Source organism: Pteronotus mesoamericanus, unplaced genomic scaffold (genome assembly GCF_021234165.1).
Source record: "Pteronotus mesoamericanus isolate MK-2021 breed Mesoamerican mustached bat unplaced genomic scaffold, CSHL_Meso_final contig_66, whole genome shotgun sequence".
NCBI lineage: Eukaryota > Metazoa > Chordata > Mammalia > Chiroptera > Mormoopidae > Pteronotus > Pteronotus mesoamericanus.
In genome coordinates this window covers 159,320-178,476 of record NW_026555230.1, presented here as the reverse complement: position 1 = coordinate 178,476, position 19,157 = coordinate 159,320, and the positions used below count along the sequence as shown (strand labels likewise).

At 54.0% G+C, this 19,157-nt stretch overlaps 1 protein-coding gene across 1 annotated transcript in view; it reads left to right on the top strand.

Annotated features, from left to right (window-relative positions):
• Positions 1–2,839: 2,839 nt before the first annotated feature.
• Positions 2,840–19,157, top strand: part of ZNF185 (zinc finger protein 185 with LIM domain) — a 64,433-nt gene continuing 48,115 nt past the window's right edge. Inside the window, exons 1-4 of the mRNA XM_054581792.1 lie at positions 2,840–2,870; positions 17,527–17,605; positions 17,800–17,923; positions 18,333–18,398. Of these exons, the coding sequence (XP_054437767.1) occupies positions 17,572–17,605; positions 17,800–17,923; positions 18,333–18,398 (224 nt within the window). The 5' untranslated portion in view covers positions 2,840–2,870; positions 17,527–17,571. The remainder of the gene's footprint in view (positions 2,871–17,526; positions 17,606–17,799; positions 17,924–18,332; positions 18,399–19,157) is intronic.

The following is a 19,157-nucleotide window of genomic DNA, read 5'->3' as shown; positions in this document are numbered from 1 at the left end:
GAGGGATGGGGCCAAGCTCAGGCCAGGCAAGGACAGAACCAGGCTGGGGGCAGCCAGCGACCACCAGGGTCTTGGCCCTCAAGTTCTAGGCCAAGAGGAAGTTTATGAAGGAGTCAATGTTGTAGCCGAAAGTGGGTATAAAGTCATCACCAAGTGAACATCTTGTGCATGGGCCTGGTGGTATGAGATAGAGCAGTTGGAATGTCTGGGTCCAGGTACCTGAGGGCAAGGAGTCAAAGAAGAGGCTGATAAATTTGGCAGGGGCCCTGAAGCCTGGATAAGGTGGCTGGGGGTGGCCCTGGCAGGGGTGGGGGCATTCTGCTGTGGCAGTGAACAGGTGGGCAAGGCAGGGCAGAGTAGGGCAGGGCAGTTACTGTTCAAGTTAAACCTGTTTGCAAGCAAGATCAGCACAGGGCCTGGCAGAGAGGGAGGAGTTGAGGAAGGCCTGGTCCCTTTGGCTGGTGCTGTTGTGGCAGATCTGGCCTGGACAGGGCTGAATCACCTGGGATGTGGGAAGAGCTCAAGACCCTGGAACAGCCCAGCTGATGGGCCCCCTTGCTGACTGGCCATTGATGGCTTTGGACACTATTCTTGCTTGTGCTCTCTAGCTGGCCCACCCAGACTTAGGGCTCTGGAGTGAGCTTGCTCATTCCCAGTGGTGGACTTGGGAGGGAAGGGCCACCTTCTTCCTCACCCCTACATCAAATCCATCACTGTGTCCTCTACATTCTCTCTTTAAGCTAAGGACTCTTGAAGGGGAAGGGAGCCCAGAGAAGGGATGTGACACACCTTAGGTCCTATAGTAAGTATGTTTAGGGCCTGGGATGCCAAGCCAAATATATCCACAGCTACCAGCAATCCAACATGGTGGGGGGGGGGGGAAGGCAGGAAGGAGTTTGATGTTGGCCACCAAACTGGAAGCAGAAAATGCTTGTTGGCAAGAGACAGAGATGAACTGAAGTGACTTTATATACAATCCCCTCACCTTTCCCCCCACACATATTCATGCAGACACAGGATCACCTCCTCCCTACCTGATAAAGCCCAGAAAGTAAAGGATGAGGACAGCTTCCAGAATCTCAATCACCCTTCAATCTTCTCTGCATATCCCCTCTGACACCCTGTGGTGGACTCGATGTCCGAGTGATGACTCAGACAGGGCCCTCCCCTCCTGGAGCTCACCATCTAGAACAAGAAAAGGTTGTGGCCACTGTGCTTGATGGATGTAATCAGAAGAAAGTAGGGGAGCACACAGAAGGAAGTAATAACGTAACTGAGTGGCCTGTGCAGTCAGAGGATATACAGGACACTTGAGGGAAGTTTTGAAGAATGACCAAGTTCAATAGTTAGACAATGGGACAAAGGACATTCTAGGGAGTGTCAGTGCCAGAAGCAAATGTCCCAAGGAGACAGGACTTCTGATGCAGTCCAAAGGCAGAAGGAGGCAAGCGTGGCCAGAGTGTAGTGAATTCAAGAGGAGAGTGGCTGGACCTACAGAGAGCTCAGTAAGGCAGAATCCTTGGGCCTCTTAAAGAGTTTGGCTTTTATCCTGGGAGCAATGGGAAGTCATCAAAGAGCTGCAATCAGGGAGCAACGTGTAACGATTAAGGAGACTTCTGTGTAAAGACTACATAAGAAGGAAGGCAACACCAACGGCAGGGAGACCAACAAGGGTGGTAGCAGTGGGGTGGAGAAAAATGGATGGATTAGAGGGCCATTTGGGACATAGACTTGGCAGGGCTGAATGAGGGAGAACCTGTTAGTCCATCCTTTTGATCCTGTCATTCTGATAGGGCAACTCTGACCAACTCTGCTGTCTTTTAGACTGCCTTAACTATCCCTTGCTTGGGAGGCTTCCCAGGCCCTCTGCCCCCAACACACACAGAGGTAGGGTTAGGAGCTGCTTTTGATGTGCCAGCCATCCTAGCACTCATTAAACCTGACTGAATGACACACATGCTCAAAAAGCACAAATGGATGACACTGATCAAACTGCACTAGCCCTTGGTGTTTGGATGTGTCTCCCTGCCCAGCCCGTGAAGTGGTCCTGCTTGCTGACAGGGTGCTTGCTGCTGCTGCTATGCCTTGAGAACCCCAAATCCACTGAGGATGGCCTTCTAGGATGAGAACTTCCCCGGTGCGGCCTCACTTTCTTCTTCCCAGCCTCTGGGACTTCCTGCATGATCTCAGCCGCCAGCAACCCCCCACCCCCCACCCCGCGCCCCTCTCCCCGCCCCTGTCTGGGATCTCCATCTGTAAAATGGATCTAGGAACAGTAGTTCTCGGTAGAATTAACCCGCAGCATCTGTGGAAGTCATTGGCCTCAAGCAGGGGCCAGATCGCTTAGGGAGCGGGCAGGGGTGCAACCAGGCAGCCGGGGCACTTCACGTGGCGGACGCCTCCCAGCCTGGGGCCGCGAGCCTGGAGGAATTTGCCTGGAAGTTTTCCACCGTGGCAGAGCCTTTTGGAGCTCGCTCCGGACTCGGTGCGGGGAGCCCGGGCCCTGATTTCTCCAGCAGCCCCGCAGGGCGGTGCCGGGAAGGGGCGGGCGGGCCAGGACACTGGCGGGAGAATGTGCGGAATGTGCCAGGCCCATCTACCTACCCCAGGAGAGGGCAGAGGAAAGGGGCTGGCCTAGGGGAGGGGCGAGGGGCGAGGCTCCGGGCGCCGGAGAAAACCTGTTTGTTCTCCTGCGGGCGGAGCCCAGTCCGCGCCTCCTCGTCGTCCTGCAAGTTGCCCGCCGCGCCCAGCGCCCCGCGCCCCGCGCCCCGCGCCCCGCGCCTGCCGCCTGGCCCGGCCCGGCCGAGGGAGCCCGAGCTCCGCCTCCGCTCGACCCTCCGCCCGCCACGCGAGCCGGGCACCTGTGCCAGGTAGGGCTGTCGAGTCGCCGTCGGCGCGGCCGGCAGAGAGGCGGCAGGGGACACCGGCCGGTGACAGGGACAACTCCAGGCCTCACTTTCCCCATCCATAATCTTCACCCGCTCCCGCATACCTTCTGAGATTTTGCTGGGGAGGCAGTGCACCTGGTTTTCTGTTTTTCATTGTGAGCAAAGAGACTGACAGGCAAAGAAGACTGGCCTGGTTCCTCTGTCCTCGCTTTTTCTGTAGGAGAGGGTTTGACTGCTAGTACATGGCCTGGGTCCACGATATATCTGAGAGTTTATTGTAGGCCTAAGAATTAGGGAATCTGAGATCAGCTGGTTCACCCTGTGTCTATTTTAGAGATGAGAAAACTGAGACTCATAGTAGGGGGCTCACAGGCTACTTGTGAGGAGCGTGTGCTGGGCATCAGGCAGTCTCCTGGAGGGCCACGGGGAAGGTAACTGCTCAGACAGAAGGCGCCGAATCAAGTGTCACTGGGTGTTATCGATGGGATCTGCAGCCAGCGGACTCTGTGGCTGGATTGTTTTGATGGGGGCAGGGGGAGCCAAGAGTCTGTCCTCTTTGGAAAGACAGAGTGATACCTCACCTCAAAAGGAGACTGAAAGCTCAGCTTCTCCCTCTGTGCATCCTCCCTGCTACTTCCAAGCTGGGGTCATCTGGGCAGCTCCATCAGTCCAAGGAGGTAGCTCGCCAGGTCACCTGCCACCCAGGGCTGCTGGGGGCCCAGATGAGGCCTGGGTTTTGCAACATCCAAAGTGTGGTAGGAATTGTGTTCTCACTCAGCCATTTTTGCACTTAACCTTGGCATCGTGGAAGGCTGTGCAGCTGAGTCTCAGGACAACAATCTGTGAACCCTAGGAGAGAGCCTCTCATACCCAGCAGTGGTTGAAGTCTCTGGCAGCCAGACCCAGTCTTTCCTTGGTTTCATGGACCTTCAGATTTCTGATTTTGGTACCTGGCTGGGGACAGGGAGCAGGGCCCCATGGGTTGACAGGCCTGGACAGTGAGGTGGGTCTCTGGTTTCCCACTCCCTCCTCACCAGCTCACATAAAGGTGTGAAGGAAGGCTGGGAGGAGGGTGTGGTCCTACCTTCCCAGGGCCTTCACTGCTTCATCTGAAAAATCAGAGACAGCTCAGAGGCCCTGCTTGCCACTTAGGAGCAAGTGGCCAGGACATAGATGCCACTTGCCAGCTGGCCTTGGTGCTTGTGCTCTTTGCCTCATCACCTATGGGCCACCCCAAGATGGGCGAGGCATCATCTGCCCTACCCCCTCCTTCCATCAATTTCCAGCCCCAGCCCTTGTGCCTTCCTGGCTTGGCCTTCAGAAGCCCTGGACTGGCTGGGGGTTCCATACTCGGCTGTAGAGAACTGATGGAAGACATCCAGCACGTGCTCCACATTTGTTAATTTGAACCCTCTGGCCAGTCACAAGTCAGCGACAGAGGTGGCCAATGACCACATTGTATGCTGTGGCTCTGAGTGGCATAAGTACAAGGGGCTCCGGGTGCCTGGAGTAAGGGAGCAGTTCTGGCTGTGGGGATCAAGGAAGGCTTCCTAGAAGAGGAGGGCTTGGAAGCAGGAGGAGGAGCTCAGCAGCTACAAGGTCAAGGCCTTCACATCCTTCGGGACTGCTTGAGTCTGACCTTGTGCCCGAAACACCCAAATCAGTTCTTTCTAAGCTCCTATATGTTCCACCCAGATCTGAGCAGTGAGAATCTGGAAAGAACCTGTATGCAGACCTGCCCAGGGAGTGACAGTACAGTTGGAGAGCAGAGATGCCACTCGGAATGGAGCTGCCACCTGCATCAAAATTGTGCACCTCAGTTCCTTCTCAACTTGAGTCCAGACTCCAAGCAAGGCCTCCCACCGAAGGGCAGCGACCCCAGGGGCAGCCGTCACTTCACCTCAGCCTCCTTTAGCCTGCCCTGTGCTTCTTGTATTTCTGCCTAGTGTCCCTGTGGCCTCCTGAGATCTGGCAGGGCAGAGAATCCGGGACATCAGCAGCGGGCCCAGAACCTGGCCACCCTAAGCATTGTCACCCGGTCCCTGAACTTTCCTCAGTCGCATGCCAAGAAAGGTCCCCAATCTGCCTCAATACACTCTATAAGCTGAAAGGCCTCCTTCTCTCTTCCCTACTCAACCTCTGTGACTGACTTATCTCTTTGGTCTGGATCTTGCTTCAAGCTATTGCCTATTGGGTGCCAGCTTATGTGTAATACCAGCTTGCTTTCTGCTTACTGAGCCCTGAGGCTGCGCCCACTGTCAGGCCCTCATGGCATGGGACAGGACCATGGCGCAGGAAGAGGAGAGCTGCAGCGCACGTGGTGCACCTGGCCTTTGGGTTCTTAGAGTTGGCATCCATCGGGGACTCTTCATTCATTTCCTCTGTGCCCGCAGAGAGCTGGCTGGCTAATGCCAAGAAAAGGGCAACACAGCCAGGGGGCCCATGCACTTGAGAGTGATGCTCAAGAGAGGTTGGCATCATTGCTTCCGAGGGTCGGAGAGCTAGCAGAGAACTCATGAAGTACAGCGGGGAAGGGAATGGTGGGGCAGGGAGGTGCCTTTACAGCTTAGGGGTAAGAGAACAGCTGGGAGGTCAGGCTGAGTTCAAACCCCAGCTCAGCCACCATCTACTTCTGTAAACGTGAGCATGTCACACAGCTTTTGGAGGCCTGGGTTTTGTCACCTCTACAGAGGGGAGGTTGAAGCCAGGAAGATCTGCTACATAGCGGCAAGCAGCTGGCACCTGGCTCAGAGGCAGCGCTCTGTCAGGAATGTCGGTTGAGCCAGAACAACAGTGTCTTCCTCCAGGGCCCATGATGGCCAGGGGTGAGGTTGGGGCCAGGTTGGAAGATATGTAGGCTCCCCACTTGAAGACAAACAGTTGTTTAAAAATCACTGCTACTCTGCTGGTGATGCATATGGTATCAAACTTACACTTAAACGATTTGCCACAGAAAACTTAACTCTTAGGTCATTTCTGGATGCCTATTAAAATCTGATTTGCTTTCTTTTAAAAATGTTACTGTAACTTTTTATCTTGGATTAATCTAAAATTCACAGAAAAGTTGTAAGAATGATACAAAGAAGTCCCTTGAAACCTTATCTGGGTTGCCCACTGTTAATATTTCTGGTGGTTTTCTTCAGGAGGGGAAAGTTGATAGGGAGACACTTGTGTGACAGTAACCTTCCACTAGGGTTAAGAGGTGAGCAGGACTTTTGTCAGTTCATTTTTCCAAAGGGAAACTGCAACACAAAGAGGAACTCAGTCAACACTCATTTGAGCATGAAGAGTGGAACCAGGTTATCATATCTCACAGATACATACATATGTATTTGGTGAGTGTTTTCTGATCCCTTGCCTGTGTTGGGCACTGGGCTACAGGGAAGAGAAAGAACTGAGAAGAGCAGGGATAGGGAAGTGGAAGGGGCAGGCCTAGGTGGAGAAAGGACTGGAAAATGAAAAGACAAGAGGCCCTATAGGTGTCATTCTCACATTCTAATGTGGGGAACCAGGAATCTGCAGCTTAAGCACATGTCCGAGAAGGACCCAGAGACCACTTTCAGAAACACTGTCTATGTTTTTCCCGTGGGGCGTGTGCTCACTTCCCGTTTCGAGAAGGAGTGGAGAACTGGAGTTGCTGGTGGTGGCCACTGAGGTGGCTGTGGAGCTCTGTGGCCACAACCTGAGTAGAAGAGGAGAACTGGCCCCTGGGGCCGGTGGGGGGCAGTCCCCACACTGCTGCCGGTTGTTGAAGGTGGTCCCTGGCATTGGCCCCATCTGTGGGCACACCTCAGGCACTTGTCCAACCCCCTCAGTCTGGTACCTGTGATTGTTGGCTCAGAACGCCATTTTCTGAGGACTAGGTCAGCTATGGAACGAGGTTCAAGGATTCTAATCACAAGAATGAGTATCCCTGGTGAAAATATTCGTATCAGGCAGTACCAGGTTTGAACTGAAAGCAAAAACAAAAAATCTGAAAATCAAAAACTAGGACTTGCTTCACCATTTCTGCTCAGCAGGCTCCTACTTATTCTTTCATTCTTTCAGGAACACCCAAGCCCAGGGCAAACCTCCTTCGGAAATTCAGCTCTCTGGCAGTACCCTCGCAAGGCTTCTCTAAGCTGTCTGTCTCTCTGAGTAGCAACCAGCCTGGCGTCAACTTTCCATAAATGCTTGCTGAATAATGAAAATGTGGTATTGGGCAAATGCTTTCTCCTCCCTGGGTCTCCATAGTCTTATCCAAAAAATGGGGATAGTGATAAGAGCTAAGAGTGGAACTCAGGGGACTCTGGGCCTAGGGTGGACAGGAAGGTGAGAAAGGAGGGGACCGGGAGGGAACAGGGTGGGGGAAAGCTGCCAGGAGTAGGAGGAGGCCTGCCCAAGGTCAGCTGTGGTGGGAGATGTTGTGGGTGGTGAGAGGAGGCTGCGCACTGGTTTTCTTATAGAGCCTCACTTGCAATCACCTGTAACTAGCACAAAAGGAATTAGCTTTGGCCAATGGTGGCCAGGGGCAAATGTGGGAGGATTTTCCTGTCACTGGGCTTGCTCTGGCAAAGGCTGAATGGGTGGTAGGAGTGAGGGTACAGGGATATACCTGGAGGGGGAGAGGGGGTTGGGGTAAGGGTGGGCTCCATGATCCTTGAGTCCCTCTCAACCCCCTTGGCTGTCTGTGTGCAGATGGGGATAGCATCTCCATCCCACTGGGATGGGCTTAAAGCCACCTTGGTTCCCAGGCTGCAGAGACAACTGGGGTGTTGGGGTAAGGGAGCAGAGCCAGCCCAGGCCCCACAGGAGGCCTCCCAGGGTACCTCAGGGCCCCATCTCCTGGTACAGCAGAAGATGGGAACAATGAGAATAGCTCATGTAGGGATTCTTTTTGGAGTGAGGGCTCCTGTGTCTGGCTGTGTCCAGCATGTTGGCCCTGCCCAACCCTGGGCTTCCACAGAGACATCTCAGAGAGCTGTGCCCGGAAGCCCTCACTGGCCCTTGAGGCCATACCACCTCTGAAGTAGTCCAGTCATCCCAAGTAGTCACTTGTATTCCACCTGCCGAGAGCCAGAAAATGGGCACAGGAGAGCCAGGAGGAATCCCAGACCCTCGAGAGTGACAGTGGCCCAGTGGCCATGGCTCCCTTTGCCCCTTTGGGTTCAAGCTCCCCACCGCCTTGGTGGGGAGGTAATGTACTTCAGACATCGGCCTCTGAGGGCCCCTCCAGGGCTGACGCCGAGAAGTCTAGATTCTGGGGTACTGGAGGTGGGATGGGGGAAGGTAGAATTCCAGACTTTCATGCAGAAGTCATTTACCTGTAAAGCACATTTACAAATACTCCCCCCCATGTGTTTTTTTCCATATTACATTTTCCCCTCTGCAACCCAAGTCTCTTCCAGCTCTTTTTTCCATGTGGTGCACCTCCTTCCTGCTGCCCTTTTGGTTGGCCTCCAGGCAGGACCCCTGGGACTGGAGCATCAGGGGCAGGTCAAGGTTCTCTGCTCAGCCACTCACCCTGGCCCCTGGGAGCCATGTGCTGAGCAACAGACCGCTGGGTCTTGGAGACCCAGCTTCTCAGTCATCGCTCTGGCAGGCCTCTGAAGGGCCCCTTCCACCAGACTGCTGCCGAGGCCCTCTGGGTCCCAGGAACCCCTGGAGTAACAACAGAAATGCCTGCACCACCCCTCTTGCAGGAAAGCAACCTGCCACTGACTGTCCTCTCTTGCCAGCTGCTGAGAGCAGGATTTGGGATACCCTCTTTCAGAAGACCTTCATAAAATGGGACATCCGATCATTCCAACCCTGTTGGCCTGGGGAATCAGGTCAGCTGCCTGAGTGCTGGCTTAGGTCTACCTGGGTCCAAACTGAAACAGTTTGCCAAGTATGTGTCTTGAGAAAGGACTGGATGAGGGCACCTGAGTAGGGGGTGGAAGTCGTGTTCCCTGACTTGTAGCATCCCCAGCCCCCTCACACCCCATACCATGTCTTTCCTTAGGCCTCAGCACCTTTCATCTTTGAGTTCAGGCCTTTCTCAGCCTGGCCTGTGGTGTGCATACCAGCTCATCCTTGCAATTCCTGCTGCAGCCTTCTTGGGGACCCCTCCCCTCAGCCTGGGCTCTCCCTACAATGCCAAGCCTTTGACCTCCAGGGGATGTTCCGAAGGGAGGACAGGACAGGGATGGAGTCTCTGGAAAACAGCACTGAGTGTCATCCTGCATCCCTGGTGAACACAGGGATGTGAGCAGCAGGGCTGCACTGAAGCCCTCACCTTTCCCCCATGACCATGTACAGGGGTCAGAGAGCACTTTGAGAAAAGGGCTTCATCTTCAGCCGGAGAGGATAAATGACATTTCCAGTGACTTGTTCTGACAGAACCAGGACTTAGACTCCTTGTCTAGTGCTCTTTCCTTTGCACCTGAGTTGGAGGAGACAGTACGAATGTGTAGCTTTGTGGCCTTGATCAAGTCCTCCATGTCTCTGATGGCACCAGTGTGCCCCTCCTATGCAATGACAGTTGGTGGGCAGCTAGCTTGTCTTTGAGGCCTTCTGAACAAGCGCTGTCCTCACCGCCTTCTCAACTTCTGTTACTGCTGCCCTCTTCATGCATGGGGACTGCCAGGTCGGCTGCAGAAGGAAGCTCTCTAAGAAAGGACAGTCTGAGAGAAGACACCCACCACCCCTGGGAATGATGACGGGGGACTCTCCAGCAGGTGGGCTTTGACTACCTCGGTCTCACCTTTCCCTTGGGAACACAGACCAGCCCAATCCTGGAACAGCTCATTTCCATGAAAGAGCTTGAGATGGGCCTCTCACAAGCATTCACACACTTTGAAGATAAAGGCTTTTGCTTGAAACCTACCTAAAGATTACCTGGGTGTCTATTCTGGAAGGTGGCTCTAAGGCAAGAGGAGTTTTCTTTTGAGTCCTTTCCCCAATGCTGGGGCCAGCGGGGGCTCTTTGTCCAAAGGGAACATTTCTGGTGCAAATGGGCAGGAGCCTCCCCCGTGCCTAGAATCCCCCATCAGCAGGGCAGGTCCCAGCAAGTCAGGTTGTCACACAGGTGAGGAGGAGCACAGCCTCAGAGAGTGGCTCTGGCAGCCTGGAGCCTCAGGGTTGTAGAGACTAACTCGGGCTCTCATAGGAGGGCCAGAGGGGACAGGTGTGATAGCTGCAGTCCCCCTTGCGGGCTTTGTTTTTCCATGATTTAGTCCTTGACACCCTCATCCAATGGTGGGGAGACAAGGCCCCATGGGAGAAAGGCATCTCCTTCTACCAGGCCACCTGTCTACTCTGAGACACTGGTAGTGACCAACTGAAGGATCAGAACTAGCTGGTGCACTCTTCTTAGGGCCAAGTTGCTGGGAGACAAGGGACTTTTCATCACTTCACTTCTCCTCTCATGATCCAGATGGGAGCACTTAGGTTTCTGCTGAAGTGACACAGGAGGCCATATTCTGGGGTTCTGCCTCTGTGAGAACTCCCTGTCCCAGAGCCCTTTGAAAGTGCTCACAGATAGAGCTTCGCTAAAATGTGGCCTGAGGTTAGTTTAGCAACTGGCCCCTGCACTGGAGGGCCCAAGGCCTTGATGGTGTCATACAGACATCACTTGCCACATTTGTATTTGGTCACGGGGCTTGGCTGCATGGGCTATGCTCTGAGCTGTATACTCTTACTCTATCCCACTGCTTCCTCATGCTGATTCCACCCATACCTAAGGGATCCACCCAGAGCTGAGCAGCAGGCTCTGGTTCCAAGAGACAGAATTGTGTCAACCCCTGGATCCCTGCCAGTCAAGAATGGGGACCCTCAGAAGGCCAGTACACATGGGGAAATGTAGTCAGGTTTCCTCTCAGCCCCCTGGGTGCAGAATGTCGCAACTCCCCTCTGGGGAAGCCCTGCTCCTTGCTCTTCTGCCCAGAGTATGTGCACTCATGCTCACTCACAGTGGCCAGTACCCAGCACACACACATTCAGACAAGCCCCAACATCCATGCCCTCTGGCTGTGGCTCATTTGTGTGCAAGAACGTTCCATGCTCCTAGGAAGCAAGACTAAAGGAGTTTTGTTCCTTTTCCCTCCCAGTTTAACTAGGGGGTCCCTGCCTGTCATACAACACCTCCCTATTCCCCTGCCACTCAGGACGAAAGAAGGGCAGTCACTTAGCCTGCTGCCTCCTTTCCCACAAACTCTTGCCACCAAGATCCTAGGCCCGGGGTCTTGGATTTGGTGTGAGTTAAACCACCTGTATTGGCAGGCGCAGCTGCCTTGCCCCTTCCCTGGTGTGCATCCAGTTGTCTGGAAGAAGCCAGCCCTTCCCAGATGTGCATGGGAAGCAGAGAATATCTTTCAATCCTGGGGCAGGCTGGCGTGAGGGCCCCAGGATGGGGTGACACTCAGAGGCCAGAGAAAGTCACCAGGTCAATAGCCTTCCACACCCACACCTATGCCCATCGCTGCTACAGTCTCTGTCCAAGGTGGGCTCTGTACCTCTACACCACCCTTGTCTCCTGTGGATCCCTTTTCCTTCCAGGTAGTGAGAAATGCAGACATTTTTAGTGTAGTGTGATCAAGAATGGGACCGGGCTGGGTCCCTGAGCCAGGGTGCTGTGGAACTTGAAGGCTTCTCTGGGAAATGCCTCCTGGGCTGAAGCCCAAAATCATTTGCCAAGGGCAAAGACACAGAAGCCTGCTTGGAAAAGGAGGTGTGCACAACTTGGGGAGTCAAGCAGGGTGACTATTCTAGAAAATTTTCTCCATATTAGTCCTTCAGAGCACATCCTTGTGGGCTGCGGGCTGCCCCCTCCTCCTGCTGCTTCTCTCTCCATCTTTGTCTCCTCACGCATCAGCCAAGCATTTGAATCACTGCCTGCAACTCCCCCCTCTCCTGTCTCCCCTGCTCCCAGCCTCGTACTAATCTGCCAGCGTCAGCTGCTGCATCAACTCCAACTCACTCACTACGCGAAGCTTGCTGTGGCTCCTTGCTCCCCCTCATTGGTCCCTTGCTTCTCTCTGTCCAATAAGGGCCAGAGAACCCTTTCCAGGGAGGTTGCTGGGCAGCCTTGAGAGGCTGTTCAGCAAAGAGGAAGGTGCACTGGGAGCATGCTTATTGGCATTCTGAGGTCATCTGCATCAGGACCGACCTGTCTCCATCTCCCCTTGCCTGCCTCAAGAGACATCTGCAGGCTAATGAGGCCAATGAAAGAGGGATAAAGAATAGGTAAAGGGACAGGAGAGTGGGCTGGGGGCACCCACCTGGTTTCTGAGTTGGCCTAGCCTGCCTGGGACAGGCTGGTGTAGTCTCAGTTTAAGTTTTGCTCGGTGTTGGCACGGAAAGGGGTACTGCCTAGTGGGGCTACATCTAGTCAGGTTCCAAAAGTATGTTGTGAGGGACAGCTGGGGTGGAAGGTGGCAGATAAGCCACCCATCCCTTCGGTATCCCAGGCCAGGCTCCTAAGCAGGGCAATATGGCAATTTCTCAGGAACCAGAAGACTTCTCCCTATCAAGGCAGAAACAGGGCAAACAGAGAGGCCATCTTGACCAGAAATGTGCTCACACAGGCCATTTGAGAGATGAGGACACCCACCAGCATGAAGACATCCAAATTCTAGAAAGTGGCACATGCTCTGGCTTGGGAGCACATTGCCAGCAGGAAACCTAGACAGCAGGTCCATAAGCTGAGTGTTCAACACCACTTTACAGATGATAAAGCAGAGGCTTAGAGAGTGGGACAGCATCATACCATGTGAGGTCCCTTAGAGACGAGGAGCAGAGATGTCTTTGCTCTAAGGTCAGGTGGCCCTTATGCATGGCAGGGTTCTTGGGGTCAGGGGAAGAGTAAGACTGGAAACCGAGGAAGGCAGCAGGTCTCCTGTTCTCCCTTCAAAGGCAGCTGGGGATGTAACAATCCAGCGATCCCGGTCCATCTCGCTTTCCTCTCCACCTTCTCTGTGGGGTGAGTGGGGAGGTGCAGGGGCCCCAGTCAGAGCAGCTTATCTCTTCTGTGTCTTCTTGAACTTGGTCAGCATCTTGCATCTCAAGTGCAGCGGGGAAGGAGAGCCCACATGGGGTGTGGGCTGCCCTCCTCGGAGGGGATTCTTGAGTCTGGTGGGTGGAATCGGTAGTGGCTGGACTAGGCTGAGTGGCCAAATAGACACTGTGTGTATGGCTGGCCTGAGTCCAAGTGTCCTTTCCTTCCAGCTGGTGCAAGTCAGCTGCTGAGGCCAAGTGCCTGACTTTGTAGGAAGTGTACAGGTGCCAGTGGGGGTGTGCCTGGGCCACCTGCACCCTGGCACTTTGCTCCAAGGAGCACTCCAAGCCATGGAGCATAGTGCCAGCAGGGCTACTGCGTGGCTGCGGCTCAGATCCTGGCTGCACCCTCCACCCTCTAGACGTGTTGGAAATGTGGCCTGGGGCCAGCTGCCCAACCTCTCTGGGCTCCTTTGCTCATGGTGAAGCAGGGATGACAGTACACTTACAGCCTGCTGGTTGCTGACCTGCTGCTGGGCCTGCACATCCTGATCTCTGGACTGGGTGCCTGCCTTGTTAGCATGCTCCTGACCCACGTCCTGGGGCCCCATGGAAAGGAAGGGCCGAGGCCCTCATCCTGGAACTCGGGTCTTCTTGCACCACCACTGCCAACATCCAGGCTCAGAGCACCCCCCTCCCCCACAGTCTCCTTCTCCCTGGGAACAGTGCTAGATAGCCTGGGTGTGGGGGCGGTGGGAGGGAAGAGGCCTGCGGATGGGGAGTTGTCTTCAGCACCTGCAAAGTGCATACCTTCTGTCCTACTGTGTCCCTTGCCTTTGTGAGGGAAGCTGGCCTCCTGCTCCCTGGGGTGCGTCTGCATTGTGCTGCTGGAGCAGCTGCTGCTGTGACCTTGAGACTAAGACCAGACTGAGGTCAGACCCTAAATATACCACCTTCTCTCTCCCCCACCCCGAGCTTGCGGGCAAAGAGGATGGAGTCTCCAGAAGGAAGCCCTATGTGCCCAAGGCAAGGATTGGCAAGGCACAGTGGACTCCTAGAGGTCTAAGGCGTCATCCCCTTGTGCCCTAGGATGTCCACCAGAGGGAGAGAATTTCCAGGACTGCTCCATCTGTACATTCTGCTCACATCCCATCCTTTTAGCAGCTTTTGAGACCCATCCTTAGCTATCCAACCAGCCTCAGCTCCCATTTCATTTGCTTAAACCACTGTTTCTTTAGTCTTTATCACATAGACAATACACATTCATAATAGAAAAATTGGAAATACAGCAGAGCAAAATATTTTGGTATATATCGTTTCAGGTGTGTCTTTAATGTGCATTTTTGTGTAAATGTAATGGCACCATCCTACACATTTCATTTTCAAAGCTCCTTCCCATAACATGAAGGCTTGTTAAATAGCATACATATCAATATCATTTGTAATGGCTGCATAGGATGTGCTTGAATGATGGATCATTATATGTTTAAACATGACTGTTGGGGATTTTTAGATTATTGCCACATTTTCACCATCACACTTAACACAGGGATAGTGCCACTCTTGTATACTTGGTACACTTATGCAATTGTTTCTTTAGGAGATATGGCTGTGAGGAAAACTGCTGAAGCAACAGGCTTGCTCTTTCTAAGGCTTTCAAAACATACAGAGATTTGTCCTCCAAAAAGACAGTTCTGTTGACCTGCCCAGCAACAGTGCATGATAGCTGCCCAGGAAACATCTTTCTGAGTGGTCAACCCCCCATTCTTCAAAACTGCTCCTGTCTACAGTGAGGATTTTCCTGACTGCCGCTTAATTGGATGGCCACTCTGCCTCGCTTTCTGAGGGGGAAGGGGATGGTGGGCCTGAGTGAAGACCCGGGTCCAAGAAAGCATAGTGATGTTTTGTAATTCAGAAGCATGGCCCCTGCCAGCCTCCAGGTCAGCAGCAGGAATCGTCAGTGCAGGCTATGTACTGGGGGTGTGAGGGGTGTAAGACTTTGTCCTCACTGAGACTGGTGGAGGGGGGTAGGTCCTATCTGGGGGCACTTGGGCCCACAGTACAAAGGCACTAGGGTCAGAGGAAGGGAGGGGCCGTTAGGAACAAAGCGCCTAGGAAAAAGGGCAGGCAGGGCAAGAGGGAGCTGGAGGGCCACCTTCTAGAGATGCCAAGTCACACGGTCTGTTTGGAGCAGTGTCAACATTGGGGTGCAGGGTGGAGATAAAAGTGGCTGGATTAGGGGACTGGACTGGAAAGTTTGCCCCCAGCCTTAGACAGTGGAAAGCCCGCAGAAGTTGAGGGAGAAGCCAGGCCAAGTGAGATTAGGGGCCAATGAGTGCTCCCAAAAGGAGGCACAGATAAAACCACGTGGACTAGGGAGGAGGTCAGAAGCGACTTGCCTGGACCAGGGCTAAAGCGAGGTGGGAGATGGGGATAAGAGGGGGTAGTGAAGTGGAGGGAGAAGCCAGATCTCCAGCAGGGACCTAAATTCAAAGTTCATGTGTCCATCTGGCTGGCACTCATCACTTTAAAAGGCCCTTGACCAAAGAGCTGCCTTCCTCTTCAAGTCCCGTGGAAGGGCTCTACTGTTTGACTCTTTCAGAGAGATTGTGCCATTAAAAAAAGACATTTGACTTCTGAGATGAATCATTGGCTCTAGTCTTTGCCTGAGTTTTCTGGCTGGGGTCTTAGCTGTAAAAACAGGGCCTAAGGCAGTGTGGGCACCACCTCAGCTCTGTCCTCCCTCACTGTGGGCTCTTGCACATGTCTCTGCCCTTTGGCCCAGGAGTCCCCAGTGGCCCCTTGCCTCTATTATTCTACATATGCATGAGTCCCTCTGGATTTTGGCAGCGTTTTATTTGGTTCTGATTAGGTAGAAAACTTCTAGGCAACATGGCCCACAGGATTTAGTCAAGATGAGACTAATGTGTTCCTGAAGAAATGCAAAGACTGAGTAGTAGGAATTCCTGAGCTGAGGCCCAGAGGAGGTGAGGGACTTGCCCAAGGTCTCATAGTCAGACAGCAGCACCAGGAGACCAAGGGGCCAAAATCTCAGGAGGCGATTCTGTGTGTGCCCCGCCCAGTAGGATCACTTCATGGGTTGCTGGGATGGGACAGTTAGGCCTGTGAGAATCACCTGTGGAATGTGCTGTGCTCAGTAGATCTCCGACCTGGCCTCCTTGGTTCAGGGGCTGGGCACGCAGGGTGCCCTTCATGATGATGAGGTGCTATTCTTGGCACACAGCATGCTCAGGCCTCCTGGGCTGCTCATTTGGTGCCGTTTATGGGAATGCCAGCTCTTGCTGACATGGCAAATTTGGTTTGCTCTTGGCCCCCTGCCCTGCCCATTTCAGTGTGCCCCTGACCTCCACAGAAACATGTCCAGGCCTTGCCAGCTGGCAGAAGGGCCTAGCTGCTTAGGCCTGGCCGTGGAGGGGTCCAGAGGGTGGCAGATCCCTAAGAGGAAGGCTGCTCTGCCTCAGGACTGCGATGGCAGAGCCAGGCCCCTGCTTCTCATTGTGCCCACTTGCCTGAGCCTCCAGCTCTTCTCTTGAGGCCCAAGAGGCTGGCCATGGGAGGTCAGGGCTGTGACTAGACCTAGGATGTGGGCCTTCCATGTCCCTGCTGCACTGGGCCAGTCCCAGCCTGGAGAACTGGGTTCCTCACCCCAGGCCCTCCTGAGGCAAATAAGCTTCATGGTGCTGTGAAGGTCTCAGAGGCCACCATAACCCACTCCTCACTGGCCACAGGAGGACAACACATGGCTGAAGGACAGAGGGAAGGCAAGGAGGGAGAGCAGGTCTAGAAGACAGAGAGAGAGGAAGAGAAAACAGAGCATAGGACATCCCTGGCTTCCCAGACACAGCAGCAAGCCCTTACCAGATCACCCCCCTTGCCTGGTCCCTAAGGGTCACTAGGAGTTGGTGGTGGGGCCCCTGGCTTTCCTCACTGGAGATGGAGCCAAGTTCTGAACCGTATAGGGCTTCATATCCCCAGGTCATGCTTGTACTGGTTGAGGACTACCTGCAGTGTCCTCTCCCGGTGAGGACAGGTTGAGAGTTACTGCTCCTGCTCAACTGCCTTGCGATCTTTCCCGTGCCAGCTGGTGCCAGGCACTTTCAAGACATTGGTGCATTCTGCCCCCAAAGCAGTCATGAAGGATAGACTTTTTAAACTCCCATTTTACAGATAGGAACACTGAGGCAGCCCTGAGAGGTTAGTGAATCAGCCAAGGTCTGTCAGGCAAGTACTGAGAGAGATGGTCCAACTTGAAAACGGCTGTTGCCCCCAGCCCCAGCCCTTCCTCCAGTCCCTCTTTCTGAGTCCACTTGTGCTGGCCCCCAGGGAGCTGCTATCTGCGTGGTGCTATGAAGGTTCCCTCTCTGCCACTCTTTCCCCCACTCTTGATGGGGTGTGGATTCTGGCCATCAGAGCTCTCTCGGATGGCTTGTGGTATTCCCTCATCAGCCATCTCTCAAACAGCCAGCCTCTGGCAACCTATGCTTTGTTTCTCAGGTGAGTAACTCTGCACATGTGGGCGTGCCACCTGGTGGTGACAGATCCAGTAAGTGCTCACTCTCTGGCCTCTAGCTGCCATCCAAGACTCTACCAGCTCTTGCTTCCCAATGCCTAAAGGACATTATAAATGCATGAAATGACAGCCATATGCTTGCCTTTGGCCCAGGAGCCCTGTCGAATCAACTGAGAAGTGACTTGCAGAGCAGACACCATGAGCATCTCAGCTCTTGGAAGCAGCACCAAAGGTGAGGCCCAGGCTCCCTCTTGTCCCAGTCGCGGGCTCATTATGTAGCTGCCTTTTTCCAGGCTGGGCCTGCCAGGCCCTTGAGTGCTGCCTGGGCAGCAGAGTGAGAGGGGCATATTGGGAGGGCTAGAAAGGAAGCCCAGGGTCCTGGGGCTGGCCTCCCCTTCTGAAGCTATGTGGCCTTGCCCCTGCCAGGGAAGCCTCTCACAGCTGGCGAAGAGGAGCGCAGTAATGTACTCAAGCAGATGAAGGTGCGAACCACTCTGAAGGGTGACAAGAGCTGGATCACCAAGCAGGATGAGTCAGAGGGCCACACCCTGTAAGTCCAGGAGGCTCAGAGGGCGAGCAGCAACAGGGTGGGGCTGGGGTTGTGATCCTGGAGTCTCATCCAAGCCTGGAGATGCTGAGGAGCTTCCACCATTCAGAGCTCAGCTAGGCAATGTGGCCACTGGCCAGCTGGGGAGGTTGGAGCAGGGGAAAGCAATCCAGCTGAGGGCAAGACTTAACCAAAGTTACAGGGCAGGAAAGCCCTGGATGCCAAGGTACACGTGTATGAGTGCTTGTGGAATATGGAGACAATCCTGAGAAGAAGGTGAGATGGGAATAGTGGGCCAAGTTCCTGGAGCGCATGTACTGCACCTTCCTCAGCTGCCTCTAGGACAGAGGTCCCATGGGGGCTGGTGGCAGGGGGCCTGGGAGCCACTATTTTAGGACCCCTCTTTCTCCAGAGAGCTGCCCTCTGGTCGGAGTCGTGCCACGTCCTTTTCATCAGCTGGAGAGGTGCCGAAGCCCAGGTAAGAGCTGGTACCCAGGTGGCTGGTGTCTTCCCTCAAGTGACAGGGATGGAGCTGAAGCTAAGAAGGGACAGCAGGGTCTGCAACAAGTCATATCAAATCCACAAGAAAGATGGGCTTTTCTGCTCTCCTCCCTCTTGGGAAAAAGGAAAGCAGAGTCACTGTGTCCATTGTCCTGGTTTTCTGTGTGGCCTTTGGGACAGCTTCCTCCCCTCCTGGGCCTCTATGGTTCCACCTGTCAACTGTGATCAAAATTGTCATTAAGAATCCCCTTCAGGTAGTAAGGCAATGTCTGTGAGGTGCTTTTAGAGTCACACATGACTCCCTCTGTAGGCAGTCCTGATTGCTGAGTACACCTGGTAATTTAATTGGCATTCCAGGGAAGACTCACATGTGTGCAACAACTGTCTCCCAGATTCAGGGTGATATTTGTTGCCAGCTGGCCAAGGAAATAGTCCTCTCTCTATTACAAGGACTTTTGCAAAGAGGTGTCCAGGGAGGCTCTGAAGTGTGGGAACAACTGCCCAGATCTGCAGGAACTTCTCCTGAGAAGTAAGGGGTGGGGGACCCAAAAATTCAGGCTTGATCCTTGCTCTGGACAGCTGGCATATAGCAGAGAGTTACATTGCCACAGCCTTTCTCAGATGGTAGTGGCAGCAGCCAGGAGGACAGGGTCCAAATTCACTACTAGCCCTAGAGGCTACCTTTGGTAACTATGGCCTTGTCCATCATCCCTCAATGAGTTAGCACCTGCCATGT